The sequence below is a fragment of the Colobus angolensis genome, unplaced genomic scaffold (assembly GCF_000951035.1).
Source record: "Colobus angolensis palliatus isolate OR3802 unplaced genomic scaffold, Cang.pa_1.0 Scaffold7, whole genome shotgun sequence".
Lineage (NCBI taxonomy): Eukaryota > Metazoa > Chordata > Mammalia > Primates > Cercopithecidae > Colobus > Colobus angolensis.
In genome coordinates, this window is record NW_012120709.1 from 7,348,282 (window position 1) to 7,368,115 (window position 19,834).

Here is a 19,834-nt window from a genome sequence, read left to right on the forward strand (position 1 = left end):
ATTTGTATAAGATTTTCTTGTCTGTGAAGGAATTTTATAGGCACTATTGCATTTCAATGCAAAGCTCTTTATTAAAATATTTATTTCTGCTTGTTAGATGACGATGCAGAGGCTCAGAATTAAAGATAGATTACTAAAATCACAATGGATTACTTTTCAAAATGGTGACAAACCTATCTTTTAAAACTGCGTGAAGTTCTGCTGTTTGTTTTACTATAGGTATGTATTTGGGTGCTGTTAACAAGTATCTGAAATTGGCACATAGGCCATCTCTGTTTAGGTTCACAGGTATCTATGTTCTGGTTCACTGATTACCTCCATTTTTGCCAGTATACTATAACCTGTTATCAACCAGGTTTTTATTGTTTTTCTATTTTTTTTTTTTTTTTAGAAATTCTTAGTGATAATTATCCTTACATCAACAGAACACTTGTACCAAAACTTGAAAATTTGTCCAAGCTGAATGTAAATATTATTTGGTTAAATGAATATAAATATTGCATGGCAGTTTCCCCCCTCAATTTGAATTTTGTTGCATACTTTAGGGATTTTTACCTTAGTTATTCTATATTTTCTCAAGTTTAGTGAGGAGTTAGTTGATATGTTTCTTACTATGCATACTTTTTAATAATATCATTTAAGAACTTGAATAGGTTCATAATAATGGTTTGTGAATCTTAAAATTTTTCAAAAAACTATTTCTTGACATTGATCCATCTTAAAATTATTCTTTCATTTGATTAATTGTTCATTACTTAGTAATGTTTCAATAAGAATACTGCATCTTGTAATCATTGCGATCATCAGGAAATGTTTAGATTTATAAAAATCAAAATAAATATGACAAGTAAAAATATTTCTCCTGTTCTATATCATCCAGGTTGGTGTAATTTAAATCTTATTTTAACAAAACAACCAATTCTGTACAATTCTCCTAAAATGGCTTTAACAAATTAAGGACTTTAAAATTTAAATGATATATGTATATATATATGTGATGTAACTTCAAAATTTAAATGTGATATATCCTGCATGTTTTCTTTGTCTACAATGTGGCCCAACTTTGTTTTCAACAGAAATGTTTAGTGTCTAAATCTGTCTTACCTTTATATAAGGATTATATGGTTACTTATCTTAACCTTCTGCTACATAAAGATGAAAACATTCAGATAAAATAAGGAAGCTTTGAAATAGGTCATTAAGTCAGCAATTATATCAAAACTATTTAATATAATGAAAATACTGAGAATATGACTTTATCCTTAGAGTTCCAACTATTAAAATACATTCCAGAGCAAGAGGGCTAGGGGAGGGATAGCATTAGGAAAAATACCTAATGTAAATGACGGGTTGATGCGTGCAGCAAACCACCATGGGACATGTATACCAATGTAACAAACCTGCACGTTCTGTACATGTATCCCAGAACTTAAAGTATAATTAAAAAAAAAAAGAAATGTTAAAAAAATAAAAAATTCCTTTCCAAATGATTCAGTGTTAAAGGTTAAATCAGAGGAACTTCTGATTTTCAAGAATGTTATATTTATTATAATTTATATCGCATTCCCTAATATCACTGAATAAAATTTTAAGATATATTTTCTTTAAGATGGATATGAATTTTTTTTAAAAACACTATTATAGTAATTCCTATAGATCTAGGAGCTATCAGTCAACTCTTTAATCCAAAGTGCTATCTTTTGTCACTAAAGAGACAGTTTCCCCAACTGCACAGACCGTGTCAGTTACTTGCAAGAAAATGTTCTGTCTCAGAATATATTTCCAGTACTTAAATCTAAATGCAATTTTTAATCCCAAATTTAGTAGGAGAGGAGTTGAGTTTCTTTTGATCTCTGATGAATTCCTTAGCATAGACTGTGCTGTTGGGAAATTAGAGCTGTTCATGGTTGATTTTCCCAGAACATTGACTGCCCTCTCCCCAGTTTTCTGTGACAGAAACTTCTTTTGCTTTGGAAGAAGAAATGGTGCAAACAATGTTTTTCAGGTTTATTTATTTATTTATTTAAAAAAAAAATTTGTGGGGGAGATGGAGTTTTACTCTGTTGACCAGGCTGTAGTGCAGTGGCGTGATCTCAGCTCACTGCAGCTTCTGCTTCCAAGGTTCAAGTGATTCTTGATTCTCGTGCCTCAGTCTCGCAAGTAGCTGAGATTACCATGCCTGGCTAATTTTTGTATTTTTAGTAGAGATGGAGTTTCACCATGATGGCCAGGCTGGTCTCGAACTCCCGACCTCAAGTGATCCTTCGCCTAGGCCTCCCTAAGTGCTGGGATTACAGGCATGAGCCACTGCACCTGGCATTTTTCAGGTTTAGTGGACTGCTGTGAACCTCTACTTAAATTTCTGTACAATGTGACTCAGGTTTACAATCTGTACTTTGTATAGATTGCTGTATGGGTAGGGAAAATGTATGTAGAGTTCTCTAACGCAAGACCTAGTGCATAATAGGTACTCAAATCAGTGACAGCTAATAAACCAGCAATACTGATTTCATATTGATTGCTGGTCTCTAATAATTAGGAATTGATATTAGCACAGGGTAAAAGAAGTAGGAGAAATGAACTTCTATTAATGAAGAATGAATACATACACTGTATTTAATCGAATGTGATTAATGTTGGATTTTATTTTATTTTTAAAACATTTCATTCACGAGTCAAATTTTATTTAAAAAAATGAATTATTTTAGATTTCTAAGCTGTTCATCATGTGTCAAAACAAGGACTACACAAAACAGTATTTCTCAAAGTAAAGATCTTACTTTGTGTTTCTCATATTATTATTATTATTATTTTTTTGACTCATCACCCAGGCTAGAGTACAATGATGTGATCTCTGGTCACTGCAACCTCCGCCTCCTGCATTCAAGTGATTCTCCAGCCTCAGCCTCCCAAGTAGTTGGGATTACAGGTGCCCGCCACCACTCCCAGCTAATTTTTGTATTTTTAGTAGAGATGGGGTTTCACCATGTTGGCCACGCTGGTCTTGAATTCCTGACCTCAGGTGATCTGCCCGCCTTGGCCTCCCAATGTGCTGGGATTACAGGTGTGAGCCACTGTGCCCGGCCAATAATTTTTGAGATATAAACAATATTGGAGTCCTTTAGTGCCAGCAAAATACAACTTTAGATTTATAATCTAATCTTAACTATTTTATAAATAGCTTTTTCATTATTGTTTTGTTTGGTATATCTCATAATTCAAAAAGTTCTTTTTTTCTCTTTGCATATATTTAAAAACATTATTAAATGGGGAAGGTAGTTAGGCTAGAGCCATAAAATGAGATAAATTTGGTTAGTCCAATCTATCCCATGCAGAAACTATTTCAGGTACAGAAACTGAAAAATTGCGGCTACTCAGATTGATAATTTTGTTGATTAATACCTTATTTTTTCATTTGTAACCGTCTATCTTTGATCTCCTTTGCTGAAAAAATTTACTACTTTGATAATTACTATGCTACTGAATTTCCCATGACCTAAAATATTAAAAATCATTTTTACTAAATAGTTTATATAAAAATTTAGGCCGGGCACTAGTGGTTCATGCCTGTAATCTCAGCACTTTGGGAGACTGAGGCAGGCAGATCACGAGGTAGGGAGATCGAGACCATCCTGGCCAACATGGTAAAACCCTATCTCTACTAAAAAATACAAAAATTAGCTGGGCCTGGTGGTGTGCAACTGTAATCCCAGCTACTTGGGAGGCTGAAGCAGGCGAATCACTTGAGCCCGGGAGGTGGAGGTTGCAGTGAGCCGAGATTATGCCAGTGAACTCCAGCCTGGGCGACAGAGCAAGACTCCATCTCAAAAAAAAAGATAAAAGTTTAATATCTTTTGTACCCTTAATCATTTATCTATTAAGGAAAAAGCCACTTAATTTGGATGAAACACCGAAATAGTGCTTGCTATGTCACACACTAAGTTTATTTTTCTTATACTGATTTAATCTTCATAACAACCCTATGAAACAGGTACTATTGTTATATCCATTTTACAGATCAGAAAACTAAGGCAGAGAGTGAAAGTATGCTGCAAGGTCACATAGATAGTAAGTGGTACATCATGAAATGAGATTGAGACAGTGTAGCTCCAGAGCATATATTCTTACTATACTGCTTCTCTTATATCACAGCATAATTATGGGTAGCTGACATAATTCAAACATAAAAATACGTTGCTTTTTCATAGAGTACCTAAGTTGTTTAAGCTTTATGAATTCCAAACTACTCACAAATAACTGGTCATGGATCTCTGCATATTATAGTTTACTCTACTTGTTTGGATTCGATCATTTATAAGATGGGTTTAAACTTCATCTGCTTAGGTAAATATAACTTCCTGCCATTGAAATATAGCTTTAAAAACTTGATCCTTGATATTAAGTATTTATTCATGATTAGTGTAGAGAGAGCTATACTCTTAGTTTGTTATAGTGACTCCATACAGTGACATATAGGGACACAAGGGAAAAGTCTCATGTGCGTTGACATCCATAGCCACTTGCCACATTTTCTCTCTATTCATTAATTAACTTCGATTGGAAAAACTCCACCAACCATCAAAATCAAGTATTTATAAAAAACAGCATGTTGTTTCATAGTAAATACGAAGTTTCTCAACAGTATTTACATTTGTAAATCTGAATATGGTGGCATGTTTAAAAACCGAAAACATAGTATTAACCAGGAATAAATAAAGTGTTTATGTGATAGGAACATTTTCATGGCCAAATGATCCAATAAAGCTTTTCAGATTTTCTAGTCTATTCCAAATCCAGTTGATTCAGTAAGAAACAAGTATTTTGACATTTCAAACAATTAATAATATGTGGCATTGTATCAACTCAAACTTACAGCAAGAATCCTGTTCTACTCATCTATCTTTGTGTCTCTAAGACCTATCATGGTTCTGAGGTAAAATATCACCAGGACTTGTTTTCATGACCCTGCTGATGAAAAACAGGTGTAGCTAAGAAACTGGCCCAAATCAGCTAGGACTAGAAATTACAATGCATCTTCATGCTATGAGACACTGCCATCAGCACCATAACACTTGACAAATGCCATGGGAACACCCAGAAATTAACTTATATAGTTCCAAGAACTCCCTGCTGCTTTTCCAGAAAATCTGTGAATAACAGACCTCATATTTAGCATATAATTAAGAGTTGGTATACATCTAGCTAGCCAGCAACCCACGAGGGCTACTCTGCCTATGGAGTAGCCATTTTGCTGGACGCTGTTGTTCCAATAAACTTGGCTGCTTTCACTGTGGACTCCCTCTTGAATTATTTTCTGAATTAAGACAAAAATCCTCCCAAGCTGAGCCCCCATTTTGGGGTTTGCCTGCATCAGTTCCTTATACAATTTAGGCATTTATTTTATTTACTAAAGGAGCATATTTGTATATTTATAGGACTATACTAAATTATACTCCTAGTAATGAAACCAATGTAGTCTGAAATACTTTGTTATTATAAGTAGATTATCATTTGCCTTAATGTCAAATGCATTAAATTTCATATGAAAATTCTTGTATAATACCAACTTTTTAATCAATGTGAATAATCAAAACAGTATCTTATTGAATCTCACTAGGTATCAGTTGATTGTATTTTGTCTTCCTGATTAAAACACTATGTAGTTGGTTTCAACTTAATTGCCTGAGAATCACTCTTTGCTTTGCTAAAATGCATACACAGTCAAGGATATTGTCTCTATAATGCCAAATCTTCCATATCAATATCTCACCTTATGCCACATATAGTATTGTACAAATTGAAATGTTGGTTATAAATTTAAAATGACTGGTAAAGAATGTACTGATGATTGGTACGTGTCTTGTATGTAATTGTATTGAGGTTTTAGATGCTATAATTCATTAATAAAGAGAGATATAGAAATTAGTTTATTCTTTATTATCACACAGAATTACAAGAATTAGAGCTAAATTCACAATATTTTTAAAGAAAACATTATGTGAAGATGATTCATTTCAAACCACCAGCCAATTTAACATAAAACACTTGTCAAGCTGAGTAGACTGTTTTCTTATGTGAACCACAAAATATTTTCTCTGAAATCTACACTTAGTTTAAAAACAGAGATGGGATTTTGCATATTAGCTTGAAAATAAGTATACGATGATGATATTAGGTGCCCACTAGCACCTAGTTTTTACAGCTTCACATTGTCACCCAATCACTGCCAGGGACCCAGCCCCAGGCATACACAGATGAAAGGACGGTTTCACCTTCTCGGCAAAAACCTTCACATCAATTGTCAACATACTCTCAAATGTCTTTCCCATTCAGAAATGAGCAAAGTGTATGACTTTAGACTCAAGAAGTATATAGGGCTAAATATCTTTAAAAGTATAACTCTGGACAGTGTACTTAGTGACCTACTATTTACTCAAAATAGGGTAGTAGCATTAATAACTAAATAGGGCGTGAGTCATGAGAAAAATTCCCTGCATCTCTTGCCAAGTATTAACACTAGTTTTACTAACAAGCAATGGGGTAGATAACTGAAGATTTCATCAACTTCAACACAAAAAAATGTGAATATCTACCATGTGCAAAACAGTCAAAGTATTTTAGGGGAAATATAAAACATTACATAGAAAATAAGTATGTGATGATACCGTTAAAATCCATGATCACCTAATTTTTACAGTTTTGCATCTGTTACCAGCCAGTGCCAGGACTGTCAGGCACACATGGATGGATGAAGAGTCTTACCCTCTTGATAGAAAACCTCATGAATTCCCAAAGCACTTTCAAAGTATATGCTTATTTGAAATAATTAATCTTTGTGTTTTTCTATTTGGCACCTGACCTTTCTCCTGGTCAGTTGGAGGCAGGCATATTGCTCTGAGGAGAACTGGAATTGTTATAGCAGAAAATTCAAAGAAAGTCAACATTCAGCCTTTGACTTCCTCAATTGGTCTTTGAAATCCACAGAAAGGCAAGTCTGCAGATTTGGTCTCTCTCAAGTGAAAAACAATGGTCTAAATCTCAAAGGTATCCTTAAAAGGTGGACTTAAGCATCGAAAGCTACTAGGACTAGATGAGAACTCATTCTAAGACCTGACAGAAGCCTCCAGCACACAGCAAGAGGAAGTGAGGGGCTTTCATGATTCAGAAGAAGGAAGAAGTAGGGCAAAGAGGACAAATGCCTACATTCTAAGACTGAAACTTGAAGGAGGTGAGATTAAGACAAAGGGAAGTCCAGGAAAATCAAGACTTTTATGCTTGCCTGTAAACTCTGCAACATCTTAGAGAAACCTGGATTTAGTGTGGTGGCAGCTGAGTGGAGGCTTAGCAGGCAAGTGGTAAGCCATGGCTCTCCTGAAGGGGCAAGGTGACTCCACAGCAGGGCCAGATGAGAAAACAGCTGGGCCTAAGAGGAATGAGGAATCTGCTAAGCCAGCAAGAATGGAAGTTAGCAAAGTCTCAGCACTCTGCAGTGCTGAAGCTGAAAGAATAGATAAATTCACAAGCCAAAGACTTCAATATGAGATGACAGAAATGGGTTTTATGACTAGGCATAACTAACAAGGGACTGGCATATGGCCAGTGAAGACCTGAAGAAAGAAACCTCCTTCCCACAGCTACCATGTGCACATAGAAAGCTTCTTCCTTCCCAGCTGCTGTCTGGTTAGTGGAACTAAAAAGGAAAACCAGCCCTTGATGGAAATTGAATGAGGTAATCCAAAAATAAGGCTCTTTTAGATGAAAAAAGATGGAAAGATTCTTAAGCGCCAAGTTTTCCCTTCAACCTATTGCTCACCAGTGCTTCCTCCTCAGCTCCAATGCTGTGGAGGGCTCATGAAGTCATGACACTCTACCGAGAATTTAGCTCTTTTTTTGGAGTGGGTATACCATTTTGTAATTCCACTTGATAATGGCATCTGATTATTTTATCATGGCATTATTATTTGTATACAATGCAGCAAGAATTTTGTTTTTAATGTAGGCTTTTAAATGGGCTTTAATGGAACTTTGTTTCACAGAAGGAATCTCAGATAAGGCTTTTTAAAAGCTGAGCCCAGCCATGGATTCATAACGACAAATACCTATGAGTTAGGTGAATTCCTCTCCTTTTGAAGTTTCAAGAATCTATACAAAGAATGTGTTTATTTTGCATGGGTTCAACACAACTCAGTTCCTCTTTCTTTCTCATTTTCTGAACCTTGAGCTGCTCTAGTGTTACCTGTGTATATAGACCTGGACTTTGAGGTTGGACAGAAATGCAAAGGTAGAGATATAGGTGGAGTGGTACAGATTGTTTGGATAGATAGAATTCTGGGACTTGGTAAAACTAAGTTTTGTAGTTTTTGTTCTCTTTCTTGAAAAATCTGTAATTTCAACACATATGCAAAATAATTAGATGTCTGGCCTTGTGTTTGACAATTTATATGGCATATTTTGTCTCTGTTCGTCAGTTCTGTCAATGTTCCTATGTTATATCTTCCAACCCTTCTGGAAAATTAGAGAGGAGGTCATGATCACCTACAACTCCTCATGTTTATGACCATCATTTTCACCAAAGTAGTGCAACTTCCTCAAAAATGCTCTCCCTGCTTCCAGGATTAGTCATCTCCAACTTTATTCTCCATATTCCAGTGGGAGTCTTCTAAAATATTCATATGAATTGTGCTGCTTTCCTGTTTGCAACAGAATCAAGTCTACACTCTTTAACATAGTGTACAAGGCCACTGATTATCTAGACCTGGCTTGCTTCTTCAGTCTCATCACCCATCCCCACCCCACATTCTCTTTCCCCATCAGGTTTGTACATATGTTGTTTGGGATACTCTTCTCTCTTTGGGATCCCTCCTGTTTGGAATACTTCTCTTCTTGCCTTTGGCATCTCCTCACCCTGCATGTTCTGCTAATTCCTAAACTGCTTGTAGATCATGGCTTAGGCTAGACTTTTTTCAGGATGCCTCTGCTAACCCCTAAATTCAAGGTAGGTGCTCCTCTTAGGTGCTCTAGTAGTTCCCTGAACTTTCTCCAGCATAAGCACTCACAGTACAACATTGTAGCTGTCTTTATTCCCCACCCAACTCTAAGCTCGGAGAAGAAGGGAACACTGGTTATCTCCACAATCTGACAGAGTGACTGGCATACAACACAGTAAAGGCTTCACAGCTAGTTGCTGAGGAATAAAATGATGCCTAAAGTAAGACTTTTCAACAAAAAATACTTAAGTTAATGTTTTAGATAGCCCTCCATGTAACTTTTGTAAATCATATTTAATCCTCTCAAAATACAAAGAACTTAGATATTTTCTTCTGTTTCTTTCAAATTTCAGTAAAAAGCTTTTAACGTAAAAAAAAACCCTTTCTGCTGATTTTTCTTATAAACACGCACATCTTAGAAAAGTTAAAATACACAGAATACTAAGATCAAAAGGAGATACTTTATTGGCTAAAGTGAGGAATTCTAAAGTCTGCCATGTGAAAATATCTTCCTATCCCTAATGATAGCAAATACAGGGTTTACTAGTTTAGGTAAATTCTGGAAAGTATTTCTACCTTATGGAGAACAAGCAGAGCCACATCTCTGTTTTAACAAGAATATGGTATGTTTGAGTTAACTTTCCATGTACCTTTTTTGGTTATTCGCATGAATTTTATAGCCCTTAGAAAAAGATAATTGTATGTAATATATTATGACCCCAAAGCTCTGGATCTTAACCTAGTTTAGGAAAGCTACGGTAGAAGACCATTGACTAGCTATTATTTAAAAAGCAATGACATTTTATACTATCAAGTTAAGGCTACACAAAATATATCAAATCGGTGTGGATATAATTGTTATTCATGCTGCTCGGCAGCTTTCATTGATATGTCTTTGAATAACAAAACATTAAGAAAACAAAACTATTTCTTAATAGAAGTAGAGTCTGGTGGATAGATACTTCAAGGTATAAACTTTTCTGGGGGAGGAGAAAATAAAAGGTATTTTTCGTGGCAAAAAGCTTAAAACCACTGCTGTCTAAAATAATTCATAAGAACAAAAACTCAGATTAGTAAACACCATAGACAAAGAGATCAGAAGCTTAACATATAACTGACAAGACAAAAACATTGAAGTGGGCTTCATTTAGAATAATTTATATCTGATAAATTGAATACATCAGTATTTGATGTATTAAGAGCAATTTCAAAAGATAATAAAAATAAGCTATAGCATATGTCCTGAAAACTATTTACAATATCATTTAAATATTGTATTCATACCTATCTAAATATTGACCAGGACATTAATGCCACACTACAGAGTTAATAATCTGTACATTTTCTTTAAAGTAATGGACAGAGTATGCTTTCTTAGCTGCCTGATTCATGTTTCTCTAAAAATGCTTTATCAGTTAAAGTTTTCAACCAGCTTAAAAATAATGCCTCTCCCATGTCTCCATGAGTGGAAAAAAAGCAAACAAACCTGTGTTTAACAATAAGGTCAGCATGACATAAAGCAACAAGAGCCAGTAAAACGAAAATGAGGCTGACATTCTGGGACTAGGCCAGCAGTCCTGCAACAGTCTTCCAGACTCCACAGCTGCATGAGGCTGCGGACAAGCTTGGGCGCAGCCCCTGGGCATGTGACCTGAGCTCTGCCTTGGAATGCAGTCAGCTCCAAGGAGGAGAACAAACCCCTTGGTGTTTTTCTTTGCTTTGGTTATAGGATATTCAGAGAATGTATGTATGAAATCATTTGTGCCATGAACAGCTGCTGTGTTTAACTTACTACCAACACCCCCAAATTCTTAAATTTTCTCCAGTGACAGGGTGGACAAATTATCGAAGAAAATTGTTCTTTCCTGCTTCTTTTCAGTTTTTAAGGCCATATTCATTCTAGGCCTAACTTTAGAAGTGTAGGTTCTATTAGCTACAGCTAGCTGATGGTCTGTAAGGCCTTCTTTCCTGAGTTTATTACTAAATAGGGATGTGATCCAACCTGAACTCAATAATCTGGGCCCAGTTCAGCTTAGATTCATCTTATGTATGTTGACTAATCTGGTTTGGATTATATTTCATAATATGGGTGAGTAGTCAGTTATTTTACCACTTTTTGTTTAATTTTGGATTTAATAAGGACCACAGAGTGTGGAATTATGGTACATTAAATAGTCCGCAGATGCTAGGGAGAAACAGAGATTGTTCTTTTCACTCAGCCATGAATAAGAAAAAAACAAACCACAAAACCTAGGTGATGTTCTTTTCGTTAAAAATCATTTCTTGACTTAGTGTAGTAAGGATAAGCAATTTAGGACTTGATGAACTTTTGCTAGACTATCTGGCTGTGTATTTCCTGTAAAATTTTAAGGGATGTAGAAATTTCCCACATCCAACGGCTACTGAACAGGCATACTTTGGGAACAAGAAACTTATGCCATTACTTGTTTTCTTGTCCACCTCACTTTATCAGTGGGGACTTTATCAGTGTTGAGTTATTGAATACAAAAATAGAGTATCTTTAAATTTGAAAAAAATATATATTTTGCAAGTTTTGAGTGCTTTTTATGCACAAGGCTCTAGGGTTGTAAAAATATTTAAAAGGATTCATATTCTATCCTGACTTCTGATGTGTGAAGGATAAGTATGGATGAGAGAAATTGCCTAGGTACTCACAGCAAAAACTAAAAATGTAACAGCCATTCTACCAAAGGAATACAAGACAGATTAAAGCAGACATAGATTTCTTGTGGGCATCTTACATCATAACCTTCTTAGGGATAGGAAGTTATTTTTTGGGTTGATGACTTCACTGTGATTTCTAAACCCATTGTTCCATTTTGTGGAATTGTTGCCATAGTAAAAATAATTTCAGCATGGGTTTTTGTAGGGGCTGTGTTCTAGTCAGGCTCTTCATTCTAAAAAGACACTTAAAATGTTAAAATCAGTGTCATTATTTTAAAACATCTACAATGAAAAAGTGATGGGCTCTTTAGATCTTTGATAAAACAGGCCCTAAACTCAAAACACTGTATTTTTCAGCAAATAAATTACTTGAATACTTTCAGCCCTAATTTTAAATGAATTCAATCAAATATATCATAGCACATGATGACATAAATAAAACAATGAGACTTTCTAGAATCCTGGTTTCACTACAGAAAATAGCCAGTTAGTTTGATAAAATTATAGCCAGAACTATGGCTTAATGAAAATGAAATAATAGCAATTACTATTTCTGAATGCCTGTGTACATTTTTTTGGTTTCCATTTCTATTCATTATAAAGCACTGGGCAAAGGCAGGTTTAATCAGAGAGGTTAAATGACTTGCTTAATCTCATCCAGCTAGTAAGTGGCAGAGAAGGGGGCACAGTCCTAGGTCAGCTATCTCCACAGTGCCCATCATCAAACACATGACTACCTGTGGATAATTTAAGTTACAGGTTGACAGGCTATGGCTACTTACAAGGCATAGTTTTGGCAAAAAAAAATATTGTTCATCATATTTTCATCTCATCTGTATAGCAATAAATTATCTTAATGTTAAATGTGAAAAAAATAGCATAGCATTGCCTTACTAAAAAGTGTCACATCTTTAAACATTAAACACACAGGCACACAATTGTCACATAACTACTGATAATGGAGGTATAATGCTTTAGACTCAAATGGCTTTTCAAACCTTTTTACGGAAAATATTTTCATTAACTCAAGAATCTATTTCAGTAACCTTCAAGTATTTCCTGATATGTAACCTGTCTTCTTATGATTTAGTGTCATTTTAGAGCTACCAGAAAGAACATGACCTGTAAAATGAAGATAATGGTTATGATGACTAAATAGTAATGGAGACATTGGTAGATAGGACTTTGTAGAGAAAAAGATTTAGAAATTAGATATTTTCCATTTGGTGAAGCCATATTCTTTTTAAAAAGGTGTTTTATTTTTTAAGCTTAGCATTAAATATTAAATCCTAGCATTTAGACATCTACATTGCAGACAGAGATCAACATCGAAGATATCAAACATTTTAACAAAAGCCAAACCTGTGGCTACCACATTCTATTCCCTCATAGTTGAGTGAAATTAGAAAATTTTAAAGTTATGATGGAAATTAAATCTATGCTGGTGAAAATGATTTATATCATCAAAATATTGGTTTAATTCAAAGTAACAAGAATGAGATAATAAAATGATCACAACATCAACTGTTCCCTGAGTCCATCACTTAAGTATAAAGGGCTAATAATATTGTTTTTGTTTCTTGGGGTTTTTTTTGATAGACCTACATTCATTTTCTTATGTCACACAGTTCATTCTGAGAGGTGTCACTCTCACAGAGGTAGATTTCCTATAACTATTATATTTGGGAGATGTTAAAAATACTTATCTTGGGATGACATTTGTGGGGAAAATATACTGAAAGCCTTTTCAATAAGATTTAATGCAAATGAATTACTGACACATAAAGGTGTTATTTAATATTTACTCTAAAGTTAGTACCTTTGTGCTGCACATGTATCAGTAAAATTGTATGTAAATGTTTTGCATCTATCTAGTATATGTTGAGTGTACAGATATTAAAATGCCTACCTATCAGGCACTGTAATTTATACCTACTACTGGACTGTAACTTTCCTGAGTTATATAGTCTTTCTTCAGCTCCAAATTCTCATAAGGCTTATTGGCACATATTTCTTGTGCTAATACCAGGTACTCGATCAATATTTGCTGAATGAAATTAGAAATGAAGAAAGTTTTTATACTGAGGTTTACAGTACAAAACAATTTAAGGCTACATAAATGTGAGAAATAATTGTTTTGTGGAATTTTTCTTAGGGAGAGAAATAATATTCCATTCATTCAGTTTTAAAACTTCGAACAAGAAATCTAAAATATTGTCCTTAAGATACATAAAATACACTTCTTTTCTTCTATTATAGTCAGTAAAGGGAGAGATCTCACAAAGTAGGAAGCAAGGTGGAAAGTTTAAAAGTGATGAAGATAATTGATAGAGATAAAGCATGGGAGAAGAAAGTCATAGAGTCATGGGTACAGAAATATGCAAAAATGTAACCAAAGAATGATCAAAATCTACTGTAATACCAAGACAGAGAGAACATGTCATTCAACTCTCAGTCGACAAACACTATTGTCCACTTTATGTGGCTCTCAGACTCCTAGGAGAGTCACAATTGTAAAACAACATGCTACTGTAACTCAAATGTGCACAAAATGGCAGGTGAACTCTAGGAGAAGGCAAATGACTGCTTGAAAGACTCAGAGAAGATTTTACAGAAATGACATTTGGCTGAGTCTTGAAGGTTGAAACGTGCATATGGAATTAGCATCAAAGGGGAAAATTCTGGCAGAAATTTGATGGTAAAAAGATCTGCACGGCTGAAACATAAGATGAATTCATGATAGTGGAGGATAAGGAGGAGAAAGGTACGTGAATTGATACCTCCCTCCTCCTCCTCTCCCTTTCTTCTTTCCTTTGATTTGAAAAGATGTTAATAAGCTCTGACCAAAAGGAGCAATTGGCAGGAAAGATATTTTACTACTTTCAAAGGTGAGAGAATTGAAAATCAGTAAGGGTGACTAACTTTCAACATGCCACAAGTGGTTAGAAGTACAGTTAGGCCATAATCTTCTGATTTCTTATTTCCTCTTGTAATCCCTCATTAGAGGACAATTCTCCCCCCCAAAAAGGTTATTTTAAAAACCTACAAAACCCACAATACTATTTGTATAATGATATGAATCTACTTATTAACTTCCTAAGAGATTTGTGTTTCCAATCTGGAAAATGGTCTTAACATATGAGTTGTTTTGCCTAGTTTGAAGAACATCAATCTATTTTAGTGGTTTTAAACTCTTTCTACAGTTTTTGCATTAAAAATACTTTTGAAAATCTGATGAAAGTTATGAATTTCATCCTCACACAAATATATATAGACAAAATTTTGCATAACATTTTAAATGTTCATTTTTGGAAATATAATTGAGACAAAGGGAGTTACCTAGAAATAACTTATACAATAGCTTTGTATTATTACATGTAAGACTTTTTTTCTCTTAAGTAGATGATTTGTTAGATGCAAAAGTTAAAAATTCTCACCTACATGGTATGAAATAATATGGATAAGATATAGTTTAACAATTTTAGTACTTTTTCAGTCTTGTAAATTCTTCAAGAAAATATGGGTACATAAAACAGTTAAACATTCTAATTATACTTTATAAAGGAAAATAATTAGGACCTCACAATTTTTCTCTTAAATTTACACACTATGATATGTTATAAATGTAAGGCTTTCAGAAGAACATTATAAAAATTCAAGACCTCATAATCCTGACCAAAACAAAAAGACATACCACAGAATTTAATTCTTTAAAAGAAAAAGATGACATTCACTTTTTATGAAAGAGAAGGGGTTTCACCATCCCTGCCAATATCTTGGGTAATTGTGCAGCAATAACTTCAGACATCATTTCTGGAAATTCAACACTCAGTGCCCGGGACTGGATAAATGTATTCAAGCAGTACAGATGAAGTTGTTTGACAAGCTGTTGGTTTAACAAACGAGTAGAAAACATGTAATAAAAATAATAAATTCATATGCTATTCAAATATGGCAACTTATTTTTCTAACTATTTATAATATAAATACTTCTCAAGGTGTTTTCTTCTTACCACAATGAAAATAACTCCTACCATTTTCTAGAATAATATGTAAAATGTTACATACTCATGATAGAACATTCTGATATTACAGAAAGATTTATTTAAAGAAATGAAAGTTATTCATAATTCCACAGGATAAACTGTGTAAACATTTTGGTATATTACTCAAGGTTTTTTGCCTTTTATACATGTATACAGACATACCCAAATATACACATGATGTTACACATGTTTCATAAATTCTATTTGCTAATCTGGCTGTTTTATATAACATACTGATTCTTTCTATGCCAATAATCCAACATCGTTTAATCTAATTTTTATCAAAGTAATTCATGTATATAGTGTTAAAAGCCAAGTTGTACTACATGATTATAAAAACATAAGCAGCAGCAGCAGCAGCAGCAATACAGCCTTGCAGTTTCCTGATAGACTTCTTCCTATCCCTATTCCAGCCCCGTAGACACAACTACCTTCAACTTTTTGTAGCCTGTGTCTTTTGATATTTATTTCTATATTTCCACTAAAGTTAGTTTTAGTTTCTACTATGGGAAATGAAGAAAATGAAGTTCTCTTATACTAGACACTCTCTTCCTCAACTATGTACATGTTCTCTTCTTCCCAGAGAGAGCTTTTGGCTCAATTTTTAGCTAAAGGCAATATCCAGCATTTATATTATAAAGATTTTTAATGGTTTTCTGCTGGATTGCATCTCCATTCTTATGACTAATTTTTATTTTGCAAAAGTGAATCACCTTGTATTCTTGTTTGCTTTGTTTTCTCTACATTTGTCACAAAGTCATAGTCAAATGCTCCAACAGAATTGTAAAAATCACCTCAATTACAGTCATACTTACTGGTAATCTCTCAGTTCCATTTATTTTTTCTGGAGCTGGTATCCTAGAACCCTTTGTATTACTGCTCCTATCTAGACTAACTACTGCTCTGCACAATTATTGTATTGGGACATCACTTTGCATCTCTCTAGGGGTGGATCTTTGGCTTAGTCCCATGTTTTGTTATAAGACATCCTGTAGCAATTCTTGAGAAAGGTTGTATCTGAAGTAAACTCTAGAAGACCTTGCACGATTGAAAATACTTTCATGCTGCCATTGTACTTGTTTGACGGTTTGGCTAGGTATGAATTCTTTGAAGATTTTCTTTTCCGTGAAATTCTGAAAGCCTGCTCCACTGTCTTCTGGCTTCCAGTGTTGCTGCAGAGAAGTCCAACATCATTCTGAATCCTGATAACTTCTATGTGATCTGTTTCTTTCATTGCTGGTATACTTTAAAATATTCTCTTCATTTCTGGCATGCTACAGTTTTACAATAATGTACCTTAGTTCAATTGTGCAGTGCCTCTACACTGGACCCTTATTGTTAGAAAACTCGTGTATTTCAGTTCCAGCACATTTTATGATTTCTTACATAAATTTCTCTCCTTGATTTTCTCTATTTTTTCTTCTGGACATTCCTATTAACTGGAGGCTAGAACTCCCTGGATACTAAATTTACTATAACTCTTCTTTCTAATTTTCCATGTTTTGATCTTTTACTTTTCCCCAGATTTTCCCTTCCATTTCAGCCCTTTCAGTGAATTTTTAATTTCTGCCTTTGTTCATTTAATTACCCAAAAGTATTTTCTTGCTAAATGTTCATTTTGAAAATGTTTTCTGTTCTCATGTCATGGACGCCATGTCATTCTTATTTCTCTGAGGATGTTAGAAGTTCTCTTCTGTTCTCTGCACTGGTGTTTTTTTCCTTCAAGTGTCTTTTTATTTTGCTTTCTGCCTTTCATTTTAGAGGCTTTACTCAAATAGCTCATAATCTTGGCTGTCTGTTCATATTCAGGAGTAAGACCTCAAAAGTTGACCTGGTGAGTGGATAGCTTTTTTATGCCTTCACTGTCATTTTAATGTGATCTGAACATAGTAGCAATAAAAGCTTGTATTTCATATATCTTGACAAACCACAGATATCTTTTCTTAGTAATCCACTTCTGGTGTTGGGCATTTCTTGTTTGTTTTTCTTTTTTTCCCCTCTGCTATGGTGAACATCCTTGCATGTATATTACATTTGCCTAATTATTTCTTTAAGATAAATTCTAAAACATAGAAACTTGAAAAGCATGCAAATTTTAACTTTTGCTATATATTGCCTGATTGCCCATCCACCAGCAATGTTATTTATAATTCCATTTAAAATGGCATGAGTCTTATTTTCCACATACCTACCTTTGTTTTTACTGTATATATAAAATCTTTTATCATTTTAGGCACAAATATTTTAGAACATATTCAGGAAATGTACAATAATTTCTATCACCTATTAAATTACCCTCAAATTATACAAATACTTGTAAAAGAATATTTGAGTGATCTATATTGAAAATGAAAAAAATATATATAAAGTCTGAGCAGCGTGATCCAAATACTTTTAAAATGCAAGCATTAATCTGAGAAAATCATATAAAGTAAAATTTATATGTAACATTTAAAAAGTTATAGAAAATCAGAGAATAATCATTGATATTCTGGAATCAACCAAATACTTACATCATGCAAGTTATCAAGAAGTTTTGTAAGTTGATAGAAACGCTGTGAGCTAGGCACAACTCCTTTTTGCCTCAAACCAATTGCCTTGATGAGCTCTCTAATGTAGCTTGACCTCATCTCCTCAAACTGGGTTTGACTTCGTAGTCCTTCCAAAGGAACTGTAAGAAGACAATTAAAAGTGGCAGTTATGTTTAAAAAGATGACATTAACAACTTATATATTTCTAAGATATATAAAGATTTCTTCTGATATGTGACTCTAGGAAAAAAACACCTTATATAGGAAAGAGATCGTGTTATTGATAGTATCAGGACATATAAACTGCTAGTTCACTGGAAGAATATAAGAACTAATAGGTATGTTAAAGAACACTTCAGCTGACCTATTTTAGGCCTGTATCAATGGATTGTGCATCTATCTTAGCATTTGCTCAAAAGAGTACCTGGCCTTATTCTACATGCTTCTTGAATACCTGGTTTGATTTAGTTTACAGCTGCATGTAATCTGGGTCCTTTTTTTCCCCTTCTTTTTAATGAACACTTGGCTTGGATCCCTTAGTAAACTTTTGTCTTCTTTATATAAATCTCAAGTATTTGTCATTAAGATTATTCCTAGATGATTTATCTTTTTGTTGTAATTTTAAAAATTGCCTCATTAAATTTTCTAATGCCTTCCTGCTGATATGGGAGAAAAGTATTAATATTTAAATATTTATCTTATATCCAGCCACTTTGTTACACAGGCATATCTTGGACATATAGCTGGTTTGGTTCCAGACCACTGCAATAAAGGAAATATTGCAACAAAGTGAATCACATTCATCTTTTGGTTTCCCAGTCCACATAGAAGTTATATTCACACTATACTAGAATGTATTAAGTGTGAAACAGCATTATTTTAAAAATGAACATACCTTAACTAAAAAAATACTTTATTGCTAGAAAACGGTAACAATTATCTGAGTCTTCCATGAGTCAAAATCTTTTTGCTGGTGGAGGGTCTTGTCTAAATGTTGATGGATGCTGATTGGTCAGGGTGGTGGTTGCTGAAGGTTGGGGTGGCTATGACAGTTTCTCAAAATAAGGCAACAATGACGTTTGCTGCATCAACTGACTCTTTTGTGAATAATTTTTCTGTAGCATGCAATGCTAGCAGTTTGATGGCATTTTACCCACAGTAGAACTTCTTTCATAACTGGAGTCAATCCTCTTAAGTCCTGCTGCTGCATTATCAACTAAGTTTATGTAATCTTCGAAATCCTTTGTTGTCATTTCAATAATGTTCATAGCATCTTCACTAGAAGCAGATTCCAACTCAAGAAACCACTTTCTTCGCTCATCCATAAGAAACAACTCATCTTTCAAGTTTTATGAAACTAGTGCAATTCAGTCATGTCTTCAGGTTCTACGTCTAATTTTAATTCTCTTCTTCTTTTCACACATCTGTAGTTATTTCCTCCACCGAAGTTTTGAACTCCCTCAAAGTCATCCAAGAGGGATGAAATAAACTTCTTCCAAACTCTTGTTAATTTTGCTGTTTTCACCTTCTGCCATGAATCATGAATGTTCTTAATGGCATCTAGAATGATGAATCCTTTCTAGAA

General features: G+C 34.1%; 1 protein-coding gene across 2 annotated transcripts in view; it reads right to left on the bottom strand.

Annotated features, from left to right (window-relative positions):
- Positions 1–5,914: 5,914 nt before the first annotated feature.
- PGR (progesterone receptor) overlaps positions 5,915–19,834 on the bottom strand; it is a 96,249-nt gene continuing 82,329 nt past the window's right edge. Inside the window, exons 7-8 of one of the 2 annotated variants that reach the window (XM_011926609.1) lie at positions 18,232–18,389; positions 5,915–15,558 (exon numbers count right to left, since the gene is read on the bottom strand). In XM_011926609.1, coding sequence (XP_011781999.1) covers positions 15,403–15,558; positions 18,232–18,389 — 314 coding nt within the window. In that variant the 3' untranslated portion in view covers positions 5,915–15,402. The remainder of the gene's footprint in view (positions 15,559–18,231; positions 18,390–19,834) is intronic. The other variant, XM_011926608.1, reaches the window with a different exon arrangement.